Below are 14172 nucleotides of genomic sequence, written 5' to 3' on the forward strand. Positions count from 1 at the left end.
TACCACCAAAGATGCAGCCCATTTGCGAAGAACAAGCAGAGCCAATACAGCATGTGCCATCACTTTTGAGGGTGACATGGTCCTGTGCGAACCAAAGGAGCGCTTCCTGACGAATCCAAACAACAAACAGCGGTTCATCAACCTCCTTAGTTCCCGTTTTTCACAGCACGGTTTTGACACTGTCCATACAACTGCTGATGCTGATAGGCTCGTCGTAAAGACTTCTCTGGAATTGGCAAGGAAGGGAAACGTGATTCTGGTTGGCGAGGACACCGATCTGCTCATCCTTCTGTTGTACCATCTTACGCCAGATCACTGCCCCGTCTTCTTCACATCAGTGAGATCATCGACAGCAAAATCAGCTGCAAAAGTGTGGGACATCAGAAAAGTCCAGACTGTTCTTGGATCTCAAGTTTGTGAGAACATCCTGTTTGCGCACGCCTTTGGTGGATGCGATACAATTAGCAGTCCATTCGGGATTGGAAAACCAATGTGTTTAACGAAATTGACCCAGTCAACAGTGTTCGTGCAGCAGGCCCATGTCTTCAGCGCCAGTCCTTGCAGAGACACTTGTGACAGGGGAGGCTACCGCTCCTTTCACAGCAGACTCTGCACCCGAGTTGTTGGCCTTTAAAAGTCAACACCGGTGTATTGTAGAATTCTGTTTGTGATGGGGTCTGGTGGTTTCCGATTGTCTGTATGTTCATGGAAACCTTCGGGTTTGCATAACAGTTTTTATAAGGCTAAGAAATTAGCCCTAACATTTTCAATCCTGTTTGATTGCACTTCGCCTCCCGAGGTGATCGTAGTGTTTCGTTACTCGGTTACATCTGGTGCTTGCGAGCAGGGATGGGACTCGGCATGATATGTTCAGGTAATGGCATAATATGACCACTGAACATTTTCGTGCTGTTCCCATTCTGCGAACTTGGGATGGACAGTGGTCCCCCGGTTCGGAACTTCGGGACGAAGTTCATTCAAACGGGGGCGATTGTGACAGGGGAGGCTTCCGCTCCTTTCACAGCAGACTTTGCACCCGAGTTGTTGGCCTTTAAAAGTCAACACCGGTGTATTGTAGAATTCTTAGCTCCAGTCACCAACTCTTGTCCCAAATAGAAATAGTTTCTTAGAGGACGTAAACTCCCCCTTCTAGTTCTTGTAGAATTCTGTTTGTGATGGGGTCTGGTGGTTTCCGATTGTCTGTATGTTCATGGAAACCTTCGGGTTTGCATAACAGTTTTTATAGGGCTAAGAAATTAGCTCTAACATTTTCAATCCTGTTTGATTGCACTTCGCCTCCCGAGGTGATCGTAGTGTTTCGGCACTCGGTTACACACTGATGAGCTGATAGGAGCAGGAGAAAGGGCCTTTGTAGAACTCTATGGGGGGAAGGAAAGAGACACTTTGAACTTCCTCCGCTACATCAAGTACATGCAGAAAGTCTCTACATGTACCTCATCGTTTCAGCCCTGCAAACTCCCACCTACATCAGCAGCAGCTAAATTCCATTCCATGAGAACATACTTCCAGGTGCAAGAATGGATGCACTTGCATCAAGAACAGTTCCTCCTGGATCCGATGGACTGGGGATGGAAGATTGTTCAAGGCGCCATGCTTCCTATTCTCATTGACATTGCTGCTGCTCCTGGTGATCTACTCGATGTCATCCGATGCAATTGCAAGACAGAGTGTCGAACAGCAAGATGTTCATGCCGAAAACACGGCCTCGTGTGTACGTCTGGCTGTGGAGAGTGCAGAGGGGAGAGCTGTGCCAACACTGTGACCGAGGTTGCCTGTGTAGGTACATCAGACGATGAAGACGGGCTTTAGCGTAAGTACGAGGTCATGTTGAATAGAGTGTGCGTGTGCATGTTCACATGTGTAATGCAACAGTAACGGGTAAAGGAGGGAGAATATCAGCACAGTAATTGTCAACTCACATACCTGTCAAACGCGACCCGGGAGACGCGCCCTGTGAAACCACACCGAATGCGCTAGATTTGAGCTTCGGCAAGGTTATTTCGCGCTAAATAAATGCAATTGAACCTATTTATCAACTGAATGTGCTTTTCTTACATACTATATGAGTGACATATGGCACATCCCTTAAAATAAGACATGTTATAGACGTGAGAAGTGAGGGACGGAGCATATTCGGAATACCGTTATTGCGCAGTTGTCATCATTCTTTAAAAGCTTCAAAAATATAGTTCGCATGGGAAAACGTTGGCCAACTCGGTTTTACCTGATCAATGGATGCATGTAGAGTACAAAAAAGGTGAAATAAATTTTATAGCAATTTGTTCACACAGGAGGTGAAATCTGATGAAATCTGCCTAGCCTACAAAGTCAACGAGACAAACGTCATTATAGAAACCAAAATTGCGCTCGCTAATTACCTTCGATGCATTTTTATAACTACCACGTCACACCACACTTTCAGAGTGACGTTTCTTTGCTTTGACGCAATAGATTGTACGAGGCTTTAGAAGAGATCGAGGTTCCAAAACAAGCGTTTTCAATTTAGCTGCCTCGACTGCAGGAAATGTTCAGTAAAATGCACGTAAGTACAGTATGTAGGATAAACAGAATACTACATGGCTTGCTGTGTCGTACCAGATTTACACTCGTTGCTTTTTCAAATAGTGAACAGCTCGCTTTCGCTCGCAGTTCAATATTTAAAAAAAAACCCTCGTGTAAATCACGTACGACACAGCAAGCCATGTAGTATTCTCTATTTATTTTATTTTTACATTTTTATTATCATTATTTATGCATGCCTATAAATTCAAAAGTCTCCGTTTGCTTGTCCAATCTCTTACTTCGACAGTTGTGTCATCATTTTCCCAGTTTTTAAAAATGTTAATTCAAACACGTATTAAAGGACCATAACAGGCTCTTTTTAAGGTCAGCTAAAGCAGTTGGGGTTGATTTAATGATATAGGTAAGCATCTAAAGATGCAAAAACCTAACAGTAAATCACAGTTTTTGTGTAGCATTTGTTTAATTTTACACAAAATGCATGCTCAAAAAGCGGCCAAATTCGTCTGCTACGCGAGACTTCAAAATCCCCGCGGCGGCAAGCCGTTGGCTGTGACGTCACATGCAGGCATCGGAAGCGAAAGTAGCGACGCTCGGTCTGCGTCTTTGCTGCAGCCGTGGATGCGCGCGTACGCGTACTCCCGACATCATGCCGAGAGAGTGTGCTGCTGCCGTATGTTCGGAGTTGCAAAAAAAGAACTCGGGCTTGAGTTTTCATTTGTTTCCATCCGACTCAAGGCTCAAGCAGGAATGGGCTGTGAAAATGAATCGGCTGGACCCAAAAACAAAGAAACAACAACAACAACAACAACAACAGCGAAACTACATCAACAATAACAATAACAACAACACCATTGTTGAGAAACCAGCGAAATTAAATCAACAATAACAACAACAACCTCAACAACTACAACCACAACAGCATTGTTGAGAAACCAGCAAAACTGTATCAACAATAACAAAAACAATAACAACCACAACACAGTACAACATTGGGCAACAACTACAACAACAACGACGACAACAACACTGACAACAACTCAAAAACCAAGAACAACTACAATGTCAACAACACCACCAACAACAGCTTTACACTGATAAACAGTAGGTGGAACACGATTGATTTGACACGTAACAACCTTGATTTCATCTACGACGACGACAACAACAACATCAACTCAAATTCGAGAACATATACGTCTTCAACAACATAACCAACAACAAATCCGATAGAACTTCAACTACAATCTCAACAGTGATCATGGGCTGCCTAATCTATTTGCTGAGTCTGGCAGACATTTGACTTCCACCCTTGAGAGATAATGTTTTTTCCTCTTAAACTGTGTGCCTCAAACTTGACTAAGAGAATACAACTCTACATTAATCCCCGATTATCAACCCAGATAGATGGGACACTTCTGTCTCAACTCGGACGCCGCAGTAAGAACGATCTCTAGCAACAGACGCTGATACGGTACAGCTATTTGCTCGCCGGCTCCTAAGCCACTCCCCCAGCCTGTATGTCTACACCAATTAAACCTCCAACTGAGCTGTTAACCCGTGATTTGTAAAAATGTAAAAAATATTTTACAAATTACGTCGAACCTAAAACAGCGATTTGTAAAAATGTAGAATTTTTGTTCTAATGTCTCTATTCAGCCTATTGTCCCATCGCTGGGAAATTCGGATCGCTTCCTCCCCGTGGAAAGCTAGCAGCAACAGAGTCACGCTACCCCAGAGTCATTGACAAGGGATCCATTAGATTTGTTTTTCTTTCTTTTTTCATTTCTTTATTGTCCTATATCGCTGGCGAATTCGGATCGCTTCCTTCCAGTGAAAAGCTAGTAGCAACAAGGGTCGCGCTTGTGGTCCAAGTTGTGGAATGTGTTCAAGATGTGGTATGTGTCCAAGTTGTGGTATGTGTGGTATGTGTCCAAGATGTGGTAATGTGTCCAAGATGTGGCATGTGTCCAAGTTGTGGTATGTGTCCAATATGTGGTATGTGTCCAAGTTGTGGTATGTGTCCAAGTTGTGGAATGTGTCCAAGTTGTGGTATGTGTCCAAGATGTGGTATGTGTCCAAGTTGTGGAATGTGTCCAAGTTGTGGTATGTGTCCAAGTTGTGGTAAGTGTCCAAGTTGTGGTATGTGTCCAAGATGTGGTATGTGTCCAAGTTGTGGAATGTGTCCAAGTTGTGGAATGTGTCCAAGTTGTGGTATGTGTCCAAGATGTGGTATGTGTCCAAGTTGTGGAATGTGTCCAAGTTGTGGAATGTGTCAAAGTTGTAGAATGTGTCCAAGTTGTGGTAATGTGTCCAAGTTGTAGAATGTGTCCAAGTTGTGGTAATGTGTCCAAGTTGTGGTATGTGTCCAAGATGTGGTATGTGTCCAAGATGTGGTATGTGTCCAAGTTGTAGAATGTGTCCAAGTTGTGGTATGTGTCCAAGTTGTGGTAATGTGTCCAAGTTGTAGAATGTGTCCAAGTTGTGGTAATGTGTCCAAGTTGTGGTATGTGTCCAAGTTGTAGAATGTGTCCAAGTTGTGGTAATGTGTCCAAGTTGTGGTATGTGTCCAAGATGTGGTATGTGTCCAAGTTGTGGAATGTATCCCAAGTTGTGGAATGTGTCCAAGTTGTGGTATGTGTCCAAGTTATGGTATGTGTCCAAGATGTGGTATGTGTCCAAGTTGTGGAATGTATCCAAGTTGTGGTATGTGTCCAAGTTGTGGTATGTGTCCAAGATGTGGTATGTGTCCAAGTTGTGGTATGTGTCCAAGATGTGGTATGTGTCCAAGTTGTGGTATGACTGTCCAAGTTGTGGTATGTGTCCAAGTTGTGGAATGTATCCAAGATGTGGAATGTGTCCAAGTTGTGGAATGTGTTCAAGTTGTGGTAATGTGTCCAAGTTGTGGAATGTATTGTGGTAATGTGTCCAAGTTGTGGTATGTGTCCAAGATGTGGTATGTGTCCAAGATGTGATATGTGTCCAAGTTGTAGAATGTGTCCAAGTTGTGGTATGTGTCCAAGTTGTAGAATGTGTCCAAGTTGTGGTAATGTGTCCAAGTTGTAGAATGTATCCAAGTTGTGGTAATGTGTCCAAGTTGTGGTATGTGTCCAAGTTGTGGTAAGTGTCCAAGTTGTGGTAATGTGTCCAAGTTGTGGTATGTGTCCAAGATGTGGTATGTGTTCAAGTTGTGGAATGTATCCCAAGTTGTGGAATGTGTCCAAGTTGTGGTATGTTTCCACGATGTGGTAATGTGTCCAAGATGTGGTAATGTGTCCAAATTGTGGTATGTCTCCAAGTTGTGGTATGTGTCCAAGTTGTGGTATGTGTCCAAGTTGTGGTATGTGTCCAAGTTGTGGTATGTGTCCAAGATGTGGTATGTGTCCAAGTTGTGGTATGTGTCCAAGATGTGGTATGTGTCCAAGTTGTGGTATGTGTCCAAGTTGTGGAATGTGTCCAAGTTGTGGAATGTGTCCAAGATGTGGAATGTGTCCAAGTTGTGGTAATGTGTCCAAGTTGTGGTATGTGTCCAAGTTGTGGTATGTGTCCAAGATGTGGTATGTGTCCAAGTTGTGGTATGTGTCCAAGATGTGGAATGTATTGTGGAATGTGTCCAAGTTGTGGTATGTGTCCAAGTTGTGGAATGTATCCAAGATGTGGTAATGTGTCCAAGTTGTGGTATGTGTCCAAGTTGTGGAATGTGTACAAGTTGTGGAATGTGTCCAAGTTGTGGTATGTGTCCAAGATGTGGTATGTGTCCAAGATGTAGTAATGTGTCCAAGTTGTGGAATGTGTCCAAGTTGTGGTATGTGTCCAAGATGAGGTATGTGTCCAAGTTGTGGTATGTGTCCCAGATGTGGAATGTGTCCAAGTTGTGGTATGTGTCCAAGTTGTGGTAAGTGTCCAAGTTGTGGTAATGTGTCCAAGTTGTGGTATGTGTCCAAGATGTGGTATGTGTCCAAGATGTGGTATGTGTCCAAGATGTGGAATGTGTCCAAGTTGTGGTATGTGTCCAAGTTGTGGTATGTGTCCAAGATGTGGTAATGTGTCCAAGTTATGGTATGTGTCCAAGTTGTGGTATGTGTCTAAGATGTGGTATGTGTCCAAGATGTGGAATGTGTCCAAGATGTGGAATGTGTCCAAGTTGTGGTATGTGTCCAAGATGTGGTAATGTGTCCAAGTTGTGGTATGCGTCTAAGATGTTGTCTGTGTCCAAGATGTGGTATTTGTCCAAGTTGTGGTATGTGTCCAAGATGTGGAATGTGTCCAAGATGTGGAATGTGTCCAAGATGTGGTATGTGTCCAAGATGTGGTAATGTGTCCAAGTTGCGGTATGTGTCCAAGATGTGGTATGTGTCCAAGTTGTGGTATGTGTCCAGGTTGTGGTATGTGTCCAAGATGTGGAATGTGTCCAAGTTGTGGTATGTGTCCAGGTTGTGGCATGTGTCCAAGATGTGGTATTTGTCCAGGTTGTAGTATGTGTCCAATATGTGGTATGGGTCCAAGATGTGAAATGTGTCCAAGATGCGGAATGTGTCCAAGTTGTGGTATGTGTCCAGGTTGTAGTATGTGTCCAGGTTGTGGTATGTCTCCAAGTTGTGGTATGTGTCTAAGATGTGGTATGTGTCCAAGATGTGGAATGTGTCCAAGATATGGTAATGTGTCCAAGATGTGGTAATTAATGTGTCCAAGTTGTGGCATGTGTCCAAGTTGTGGTATGTGTCCAAGTTGTGATATGTGTTCAAGATGTGGTATGTGTCCAAGCTGTGATATGTGTTCAATATGTGGTAATGTGTCCAAGATGTGGTATGTGTCCAAGTTGTGGTATGTGTCCAAGTTGTGGTATGTGTCCAAGATGTGGTATGTGTTCAAGATGTGGTATGTGTCCAAGATGTATGTGTCCAAGTTGTGGTATGTGTCCAAGATGTGGTATGTGTCCAAGTTGTGGTATGTGTCCAAGTTGTGGTATGTGTCCGAGATGTGGTATGTGTCCAAGATGTGGAATGTGTTCAAGATGTGGTATGTGTCCACGATGTGGTATCAATCAATCAATCAATCAATGAGTCTTATATCGCGCATATTCCGTGGGTACAGTTCTAGGCGCTCTGCAGTGATGCCGTGTGAGAGGAAATTTTATACGGCCAGTAGATTGCAGCCATTTCGGCGCATATTTACCTTTCACGGCCTATTATTCCAAGTCACACGGGTATAGGTAGACAATTATTAACTGTGCCTAAGCAATTTTGCCAGGAAAGACCCTTTTGTCAATCGTGGGATGTACACGGGGGGAGGGTTCGGACACCGAAGAGAGTCTGCACACAAAGTTGACTCTGTGAAATAAATTTCCGCCGAACCTGGGATCGAACTCACGCTGACAGCGGCCAACTGAATACAAATCCAGCGCGCTACCAACTGAGCTATATCCCCGCCCCAAGATGTATGTGTCCAAGATGTGGTATGTGTCCAAGTTGTGGTATGTGTCCGAGATGTGGTAATGTGTCCAAGATGTGGTAATGTGTCCGAGATGTGGTATGTGTCCAAGATGTGGTATGTGTCCAAGATGTGGTAATTTGTCCAAGATGTGGTATGTGTCCAAGTTGTGGTATGTGTTCAAGACGTGGTAATGTGTTGAAGTTGTGGTATGTGTCCAAGTTGTGGAATGTGATGGGACAATAACAAAAATGGGAAAAAAATATAATAGATTCATTGACTTTGGGGTACCGTGACTCTGTTGTTGCTAGCTTTCCACTGGGAGGAAGCGACCCGAATTTCCCAGCGATGGGACAATAAAGAAAAGAAAAAAAATCCCATAGATCCCTTGACTTTGGGGTAGCACATCTCTGTTGCTGCTAGCTTTCCACTGAGAGGAAGTGACCCGAATTTCCCAGCGACGGGACAATCTAGTAATGAAAACAAAAATCTAAACATAAACAGTCGCGCTACCCCAAAAGTCAAGGGATTTAGTTTTTGTGCCTTGACTTTGAAGATGACAAGAAAATATCGGGAGCATTAACGTGATTTAAAAAAAAAAAAAAAAAAAATTACTAATCACGGGGCGCGCAGACCCTCCCCCAGGCTCAAAACTCTAAGGTTCAGCAGCTAAAGTTGCTTCACTGTTTGAGACGTCATCGGAATTTTACCCAGAATTCACCACTTCCGTACCGCCCTGATGGCCCTTCGTGGTCGGCTGGGCGTTAAGCAAACGAAAAAAAAAAAAAAAAAAAATCACCACTTCCGTACTCTCGTGGACGTTCGCGATACAATGGCCGCCAGATCGGAACCCGAAAACGCCTCGCTTCAGCCACGAAATTCGTCGGATTATGGCCCAAAACAATTCCGAAATAAACTAAATCCTGTGAGGGAAGGTGGGAAAACAATTTCCTACGGCATGCATAATGCTTGTTTAACCTAAGTCACGCCAAAACGCAAATGAACGCGTTTTTGACACCAAAAAAAGCCTGTTGGGGTCCTTGAAACACCTGGGGTATATCATTTATTTCACTATCACATAAATAACAGTCTATAAATATTATTAATTCAAACACTCAAATTAAACTTACTCTTGTTTTATAACAGGCCCATGAGGGATTAAATCCCTTTTAAAAAATAAATAATATTTCAAGGGGTGTCCCATATCTAAATTTACTTATAAAAAAATTTCCAATCAAGATTAAATGGGTAAAATACTTAATCGTTTTGCTGAACTCATTGTTTTGCAGGTCTATGACAGACGTGAGACGGTACCCCGCTGCATTGCAAATTTAGCCCGTCGTCTAGAAATGGACTGCAACTATCTTGTGTTCGGTGGGCAAGGATGCACCGTCACGTTCGTTGACAGATGTTAAATGTACGTATCTTTCCCGCCTTTGCATGCGCGTGATCATAAACGCTCCCTCTCTTTCTCTTTATCTATTGTATACACGAATCTTATAGTCTCAGACGCTTTATCATGTTGGTTACAGTTTTTGGAAATATCGAGATACTTAGGAACAGCCTTCTTTTACCAATTAAGTAGAAGGGCAATGCCAAGGCACTGCATACCCCCTGCGAAGAACAAATCGCCTCTCTCTCTCTCTCTCTCTCTCTCTCTCTCTCTCTCTCTCTCTCTCTCTCTCTCTCTCTCTCTCTCTCTCTCTCTCTCTCTCTCTCTCTCTCTCTTTATATTATATATATCTGGCAACAGCCAGTAAAAGGTAGAAGGGCATATAGGCCGAAATATTGGTGAAAACGTGAAGGCTTGTTTTGGTTATTTTTTCCTTATTTGTTTGTGTCTTTGTGTCTCCGCCGCCTACATTCCAACGTGGAATTTTGAAAGCAGGGAGCACACTAGAGGTCATGGAAGACGTGGGGGGTGGGGGTAAGAATTAGATCTAGAAAGAACTCTTCATAGACAGCCTACTGGAGAATCAAACCCTTTCGGAGCCGATTGCAACACTGAACAAGAATAACCCGAGGAGAGTTCTACAACCTCAAATGATTGAGAATTCACCGCAAGTGCATTTAAGGGCATTCTCATAGAGTGCTGAACCTGAAAAGGTCCGTTTTTGTTTAGCCAAGACTGCTACCGGTTTCGAGCTGAGAAGCTCTCATCAGGCAGTCTCTTGGCATAAAACAGAGATGATGATAAAATCGTTTATTTAACGTCACTCTGTAAAAACATTGGCGACATTTGTCTTAGATTAAAAACACACACAGGCGCGCACACAAACTTTCCCTTTATGTACAGTGGTTCACCACCCTCCCACCCCCCGCACACTCTCGCTTATCTAATTAAAAATGGTAATAAGAGATACTTGGATATAAAATGGTATTCTTAAAGGTTTTGATACAAAATATAAAGTAGCTATATGAGAGGCAATGGCGTCAGCCGCAGCAATGTCTCTCCATATCCAGGGACCAAGTGGGTGCGTGTGCACAAGTCCAGCGATAAGTTTGGGACCTTGCCACCCAAGGTCTTTATTAACTTAAAAGATAGCTTAATTTTTCATTTGGGGTATTTGGCAGGATATTTCTAACCTTCTTGTTTGTTTGTTTGTTTGTTTATTTGTTGCTTAACGTCCAGCCGACTACGTAGAGCCATATCAGGACGAGGAAGGGGGGGATGAAGGGGGCCACTTGTCAAGCGATTCCTGTTTACAAATGCACTAACCCATTACTTGTGTCCCAGCAGGCTTTAGTAAAACTAAATTAATACCTACTGGAAGATTACCAGTTTCCAGTATGTTAAAATAGGCTTAACCTATCTACTGCTGGGCTTACATCAGAACACTAACAGATTAAACTATACATGAATCGCGAGACAAGCGGCAAGAGAAGAGATTTTTTGGAAAAAATACAGGTGAATGAGCAAGAAGGCAGAAAAAAGAAAAGAATTCATGAAGAAAAAGAGAGCATGACAGGAAAGAGGAACCAAAAATCTACCTAACAGCAAACTAGAAAGCTCCTGCGGTTCCAAAAACAGGAGGGGCCTTTAATTTCATAACCGCAGTGCCCCACTGCGGGAATATTTCTATTCGAGTTTATAAACTGAGTCAGGGGTTGAAAGTGGCATGAGTTCAAATCACACTCCAAAGTCAAATGAGCAATGGTGAGGTCGGATTGACAGGTGCATTTAAGCTCTAGAAATTGGTAGTTCCCAGCTTCTGCCCTTAGGCAGTTAATCCTTTTTATTATACGTGGGTATGCATTATAGGTGTTCATCTGTTTTGATAGGGCTTCCCGAATGAGCCAGCCAGAGCTTATAGCCGTGTGCATGTATTTGTTCCTCCATTCTCCCCAGAGAAGAGAGTCTGTAAGGCTACTGATCTCAGAAGCAGACAATGGCAGGTCTACCTCGGAGGCGCCTACGCCTTGGGCAGCCTCTTTAGCGGCTTTATCTGCTCTCTCGTTGCCAGGCACGTTCACGTGTGCTGGACACCAGACCAGGTTAATCTCGCTTCCCTTTTTATATTTAGTCAAGTTTTGACTAAATATTTTAACATCGAGGGGGAATCGAAACGAGGGTCGTGGTGTATGTGCGTGTGTGTGTGCGTGCGTGCGTGTGTGTGTGTGTGTGTGTGTGTAGAGCGATTCAGACTAAACTACTGGACCGATCTTTATGAAATTTGACATGAGAGTTCCTGGGTATGAAATCCCCGAACGTTTTTTTCATTTTTTGGATAAATGTCTTTGATGACGTCATATCCGGCTTTTCGTGAAAGTTGAGGCGGCACTGTCACGCCCTCATTTTTCAACTAAATTGGTTGAAATTTTGGTCAAGTAATCTTCGACGAAGCCCGGGGTTCGGTATTGCATTTCAGCTTGGTGGCTTAAAAATTAATTAATGACTTTGGTCATTAAAAATCTGAAAATTGTAAAAAAAAATAAAAATTTATAAAACGATCCAAATTTACGTTTATCTTATTCTCCATCATTTGCTGATTCCAAAAACATATAAATATGTTATATTCGGATTAAAAACAAGCTCTGAAAATTAAATATATAAAAATTATTATCAAAATTAAATTGTCCAAATCAATTTAAAAACACTTTCATCTTATTCCTTGTCGGTTCCTGATTCCAAAAACATATAGATATGATATGTTTGGATTAAAAACACGCTCAGAAAGTTAAAAACAAAGAGAGGTACAGAAAAGCGTGCTATCCTTCTTAGCGCAACTACTACCCCGCTCTTCTTGTCAATTTCACTGCCTTTGCCATGAGCGGTGGACTGACGATGCTACGAGTATACGGTCTTGCTGAAAAATTACATTGCGTTCACTTTCATTCTGTGAGTTCCACAGCTACTTGACTAAATATTGTATTTTCGCCTTACGCGACTTGTTATATTTAGTCAAGTTTTGACTAAATATTTTAACATCGAGGGGGAATCGAAACGAGGGTCGTGGTGTAGGTGCGTGTGTGTGTGTGTGTCTGTCTGTCTGTCTGTGTGTGTGTGTGTGTAGAGCGATTCAGACTAAACTACTGGACCGATCTTTATGAAATTTGACATGAGAGTTCCTGGGTATGAAATCCCCGAACGTTTTTTTCATTTTTTGGATAAATGTCTTTGATGACGTCATATCCGGCTTTTCGTGAAAGTTGAGGCGGCACTGTCACGCCCTCATTTTTCAACCAAATTGGTTGCAATTTTGGTCAAGTAATCTTCGACAAAGCCCGGACTTCGGTATTGCATTTCAGCTTGGTGGCTTAAAAATTAATTAATGACTTTGGTCATTAAAAATCTGAAAATTGTAAAAAAAAAAAAAAATGTATAAAACGATCCATATTTACGTTTATCTTATTCTCCATCATTTGCTGATTCCAAAAACATATGAATATGTTATATTCGGATTAAAAACAAGCTCTGAAAATTAAATATATAAAAATTATTATCAAAATTAAATTGTCGAAATCAATTTAAAAACACTTTCATCTTATTCCCTGTCGGTTCCTAATTCCAAAAACATATAGATATGATATGTTTGGATTAAAAACACGCTCAGAAAGTTAAAACAAAGAGAGGTACAGAAAAGCGTGCTATCCTTCTTAGCGCAACTACTACCCCGCTCTTCTTGTCAATTTCACTGCCTTTGCCATGAGCGGTGGACTGACGATGCTACGAGTATACGGTCTTGCTGAAAAATGGCATTGCGTTCAGTTTCATTCTGTGAGTTCGACAGCTACTTGACTAAATATTGTATTTTCGCCTTACGCGACTTGTATTATATTTAGTCAAGTTTTGACTAAATATTTTAACATCGAGGGGGAATCGAAACGAGGGTCGTGGTGTATGTGCGTGTGTCTGTCTGTCTGTCTGTCTGTCTGTCTGTGTGTGTGTGTAGAGCGATTCAGACTAAACTACTGGACCGATCTTTATGAAATTTGACATGAGAGTTCCTGGGTATGAAATCCCCGAACGTTTTTTTCATTTTTTGGATAAATGTCTTTGATGACGTCATATCCGGCTTTTCCCTTTGTTTTGTAATTACAATGATTGCTTGAAATAAGCATTATATGCTTGAGTATGTAATCATCCATGCATTGTTCTTGTCATGATTAAAATTGAATAAAGTTTTGTTTAAACCATATCCGGCTTTTCGTGAAAGTTGAGGCGGCACTGTCACGCCCTCATTTTTCAACCAAATTGGTTGAAATTTTGGTCAAGTAATCTTCGACGAAGCCCGGACTTCGGTATTGCATTTCAGCTTGGTGGCTTAAAAATTAATTAATGACTTTGGTCATTAAAAATCTGAAAATTGTAAAAAAAAATAAACATTTATAAAACGATCCAAATTTACGTTTATCTTATTCTCCATCATTTGCTGATTCCAAAAACATATAAATATGTTATATTTGGATTAAAAACAAGCTCTGAAAATTAAATATATAAAAATTATTATCAACATTTTTTTTTCGAAATCAATTTAAAAACACTTTCATCTTATTTCCTGTCGGTTCCCGATTCCAAAGACATATAGATATGATATGTTTGGATTAAAAACACGCTCAGAAAGTTAAAACGAAGAGAGGTGCAGAAAAGCGTGCTATCCTTCTCAGCGCAACGAATACCCCGCTCTTCTTGTCAATTCCACGGGCACTGCCTTTGCCACGGGCGGTGGAGTGACGATGCTACGAGTATACGGTCTTGCT

The 14172-nt window shown here is 42.0% G+C and overlaps 1 protein-coding gene across 1 annotated transcript in view; it reads left to right on the forward strand.

The window, feature by feature from the left end:
• Positions 1-14172, forward strand: part of LOC138975225 (uncharacterized) — a 39490-nt gene that overhangs the window by 23264 nt on the left and 2054 nt on the right. The window contains exon 4 of the mRNA XM_070347885.1: positions 9261-9388. Within this exon, the coding sequence (XP_070203986.1) occupies positions 9261-9386 (126 nt within the window). The 3' untranslated portion in view covers positions 9387-9388. The remainder of the gene's footprint in view (positions 1-9260; positions 9389-14172) is intronic.

Source organism: Littorina saxatilis, linkage group LG9 (genome assembly GCF_037325665.1).
Source record: "Littorina saxatilis isolate snail1 linkage group LG9, US_GU_Lsax_2.0, whole genome shotgun sequence".
Classification (NCBI taxonomy): Eukaryota; Metazoa; Mollusca; class Gastropoda; order Littorinimorpha; family Littorinidae; genus Littorina; species Littorina saxatilis.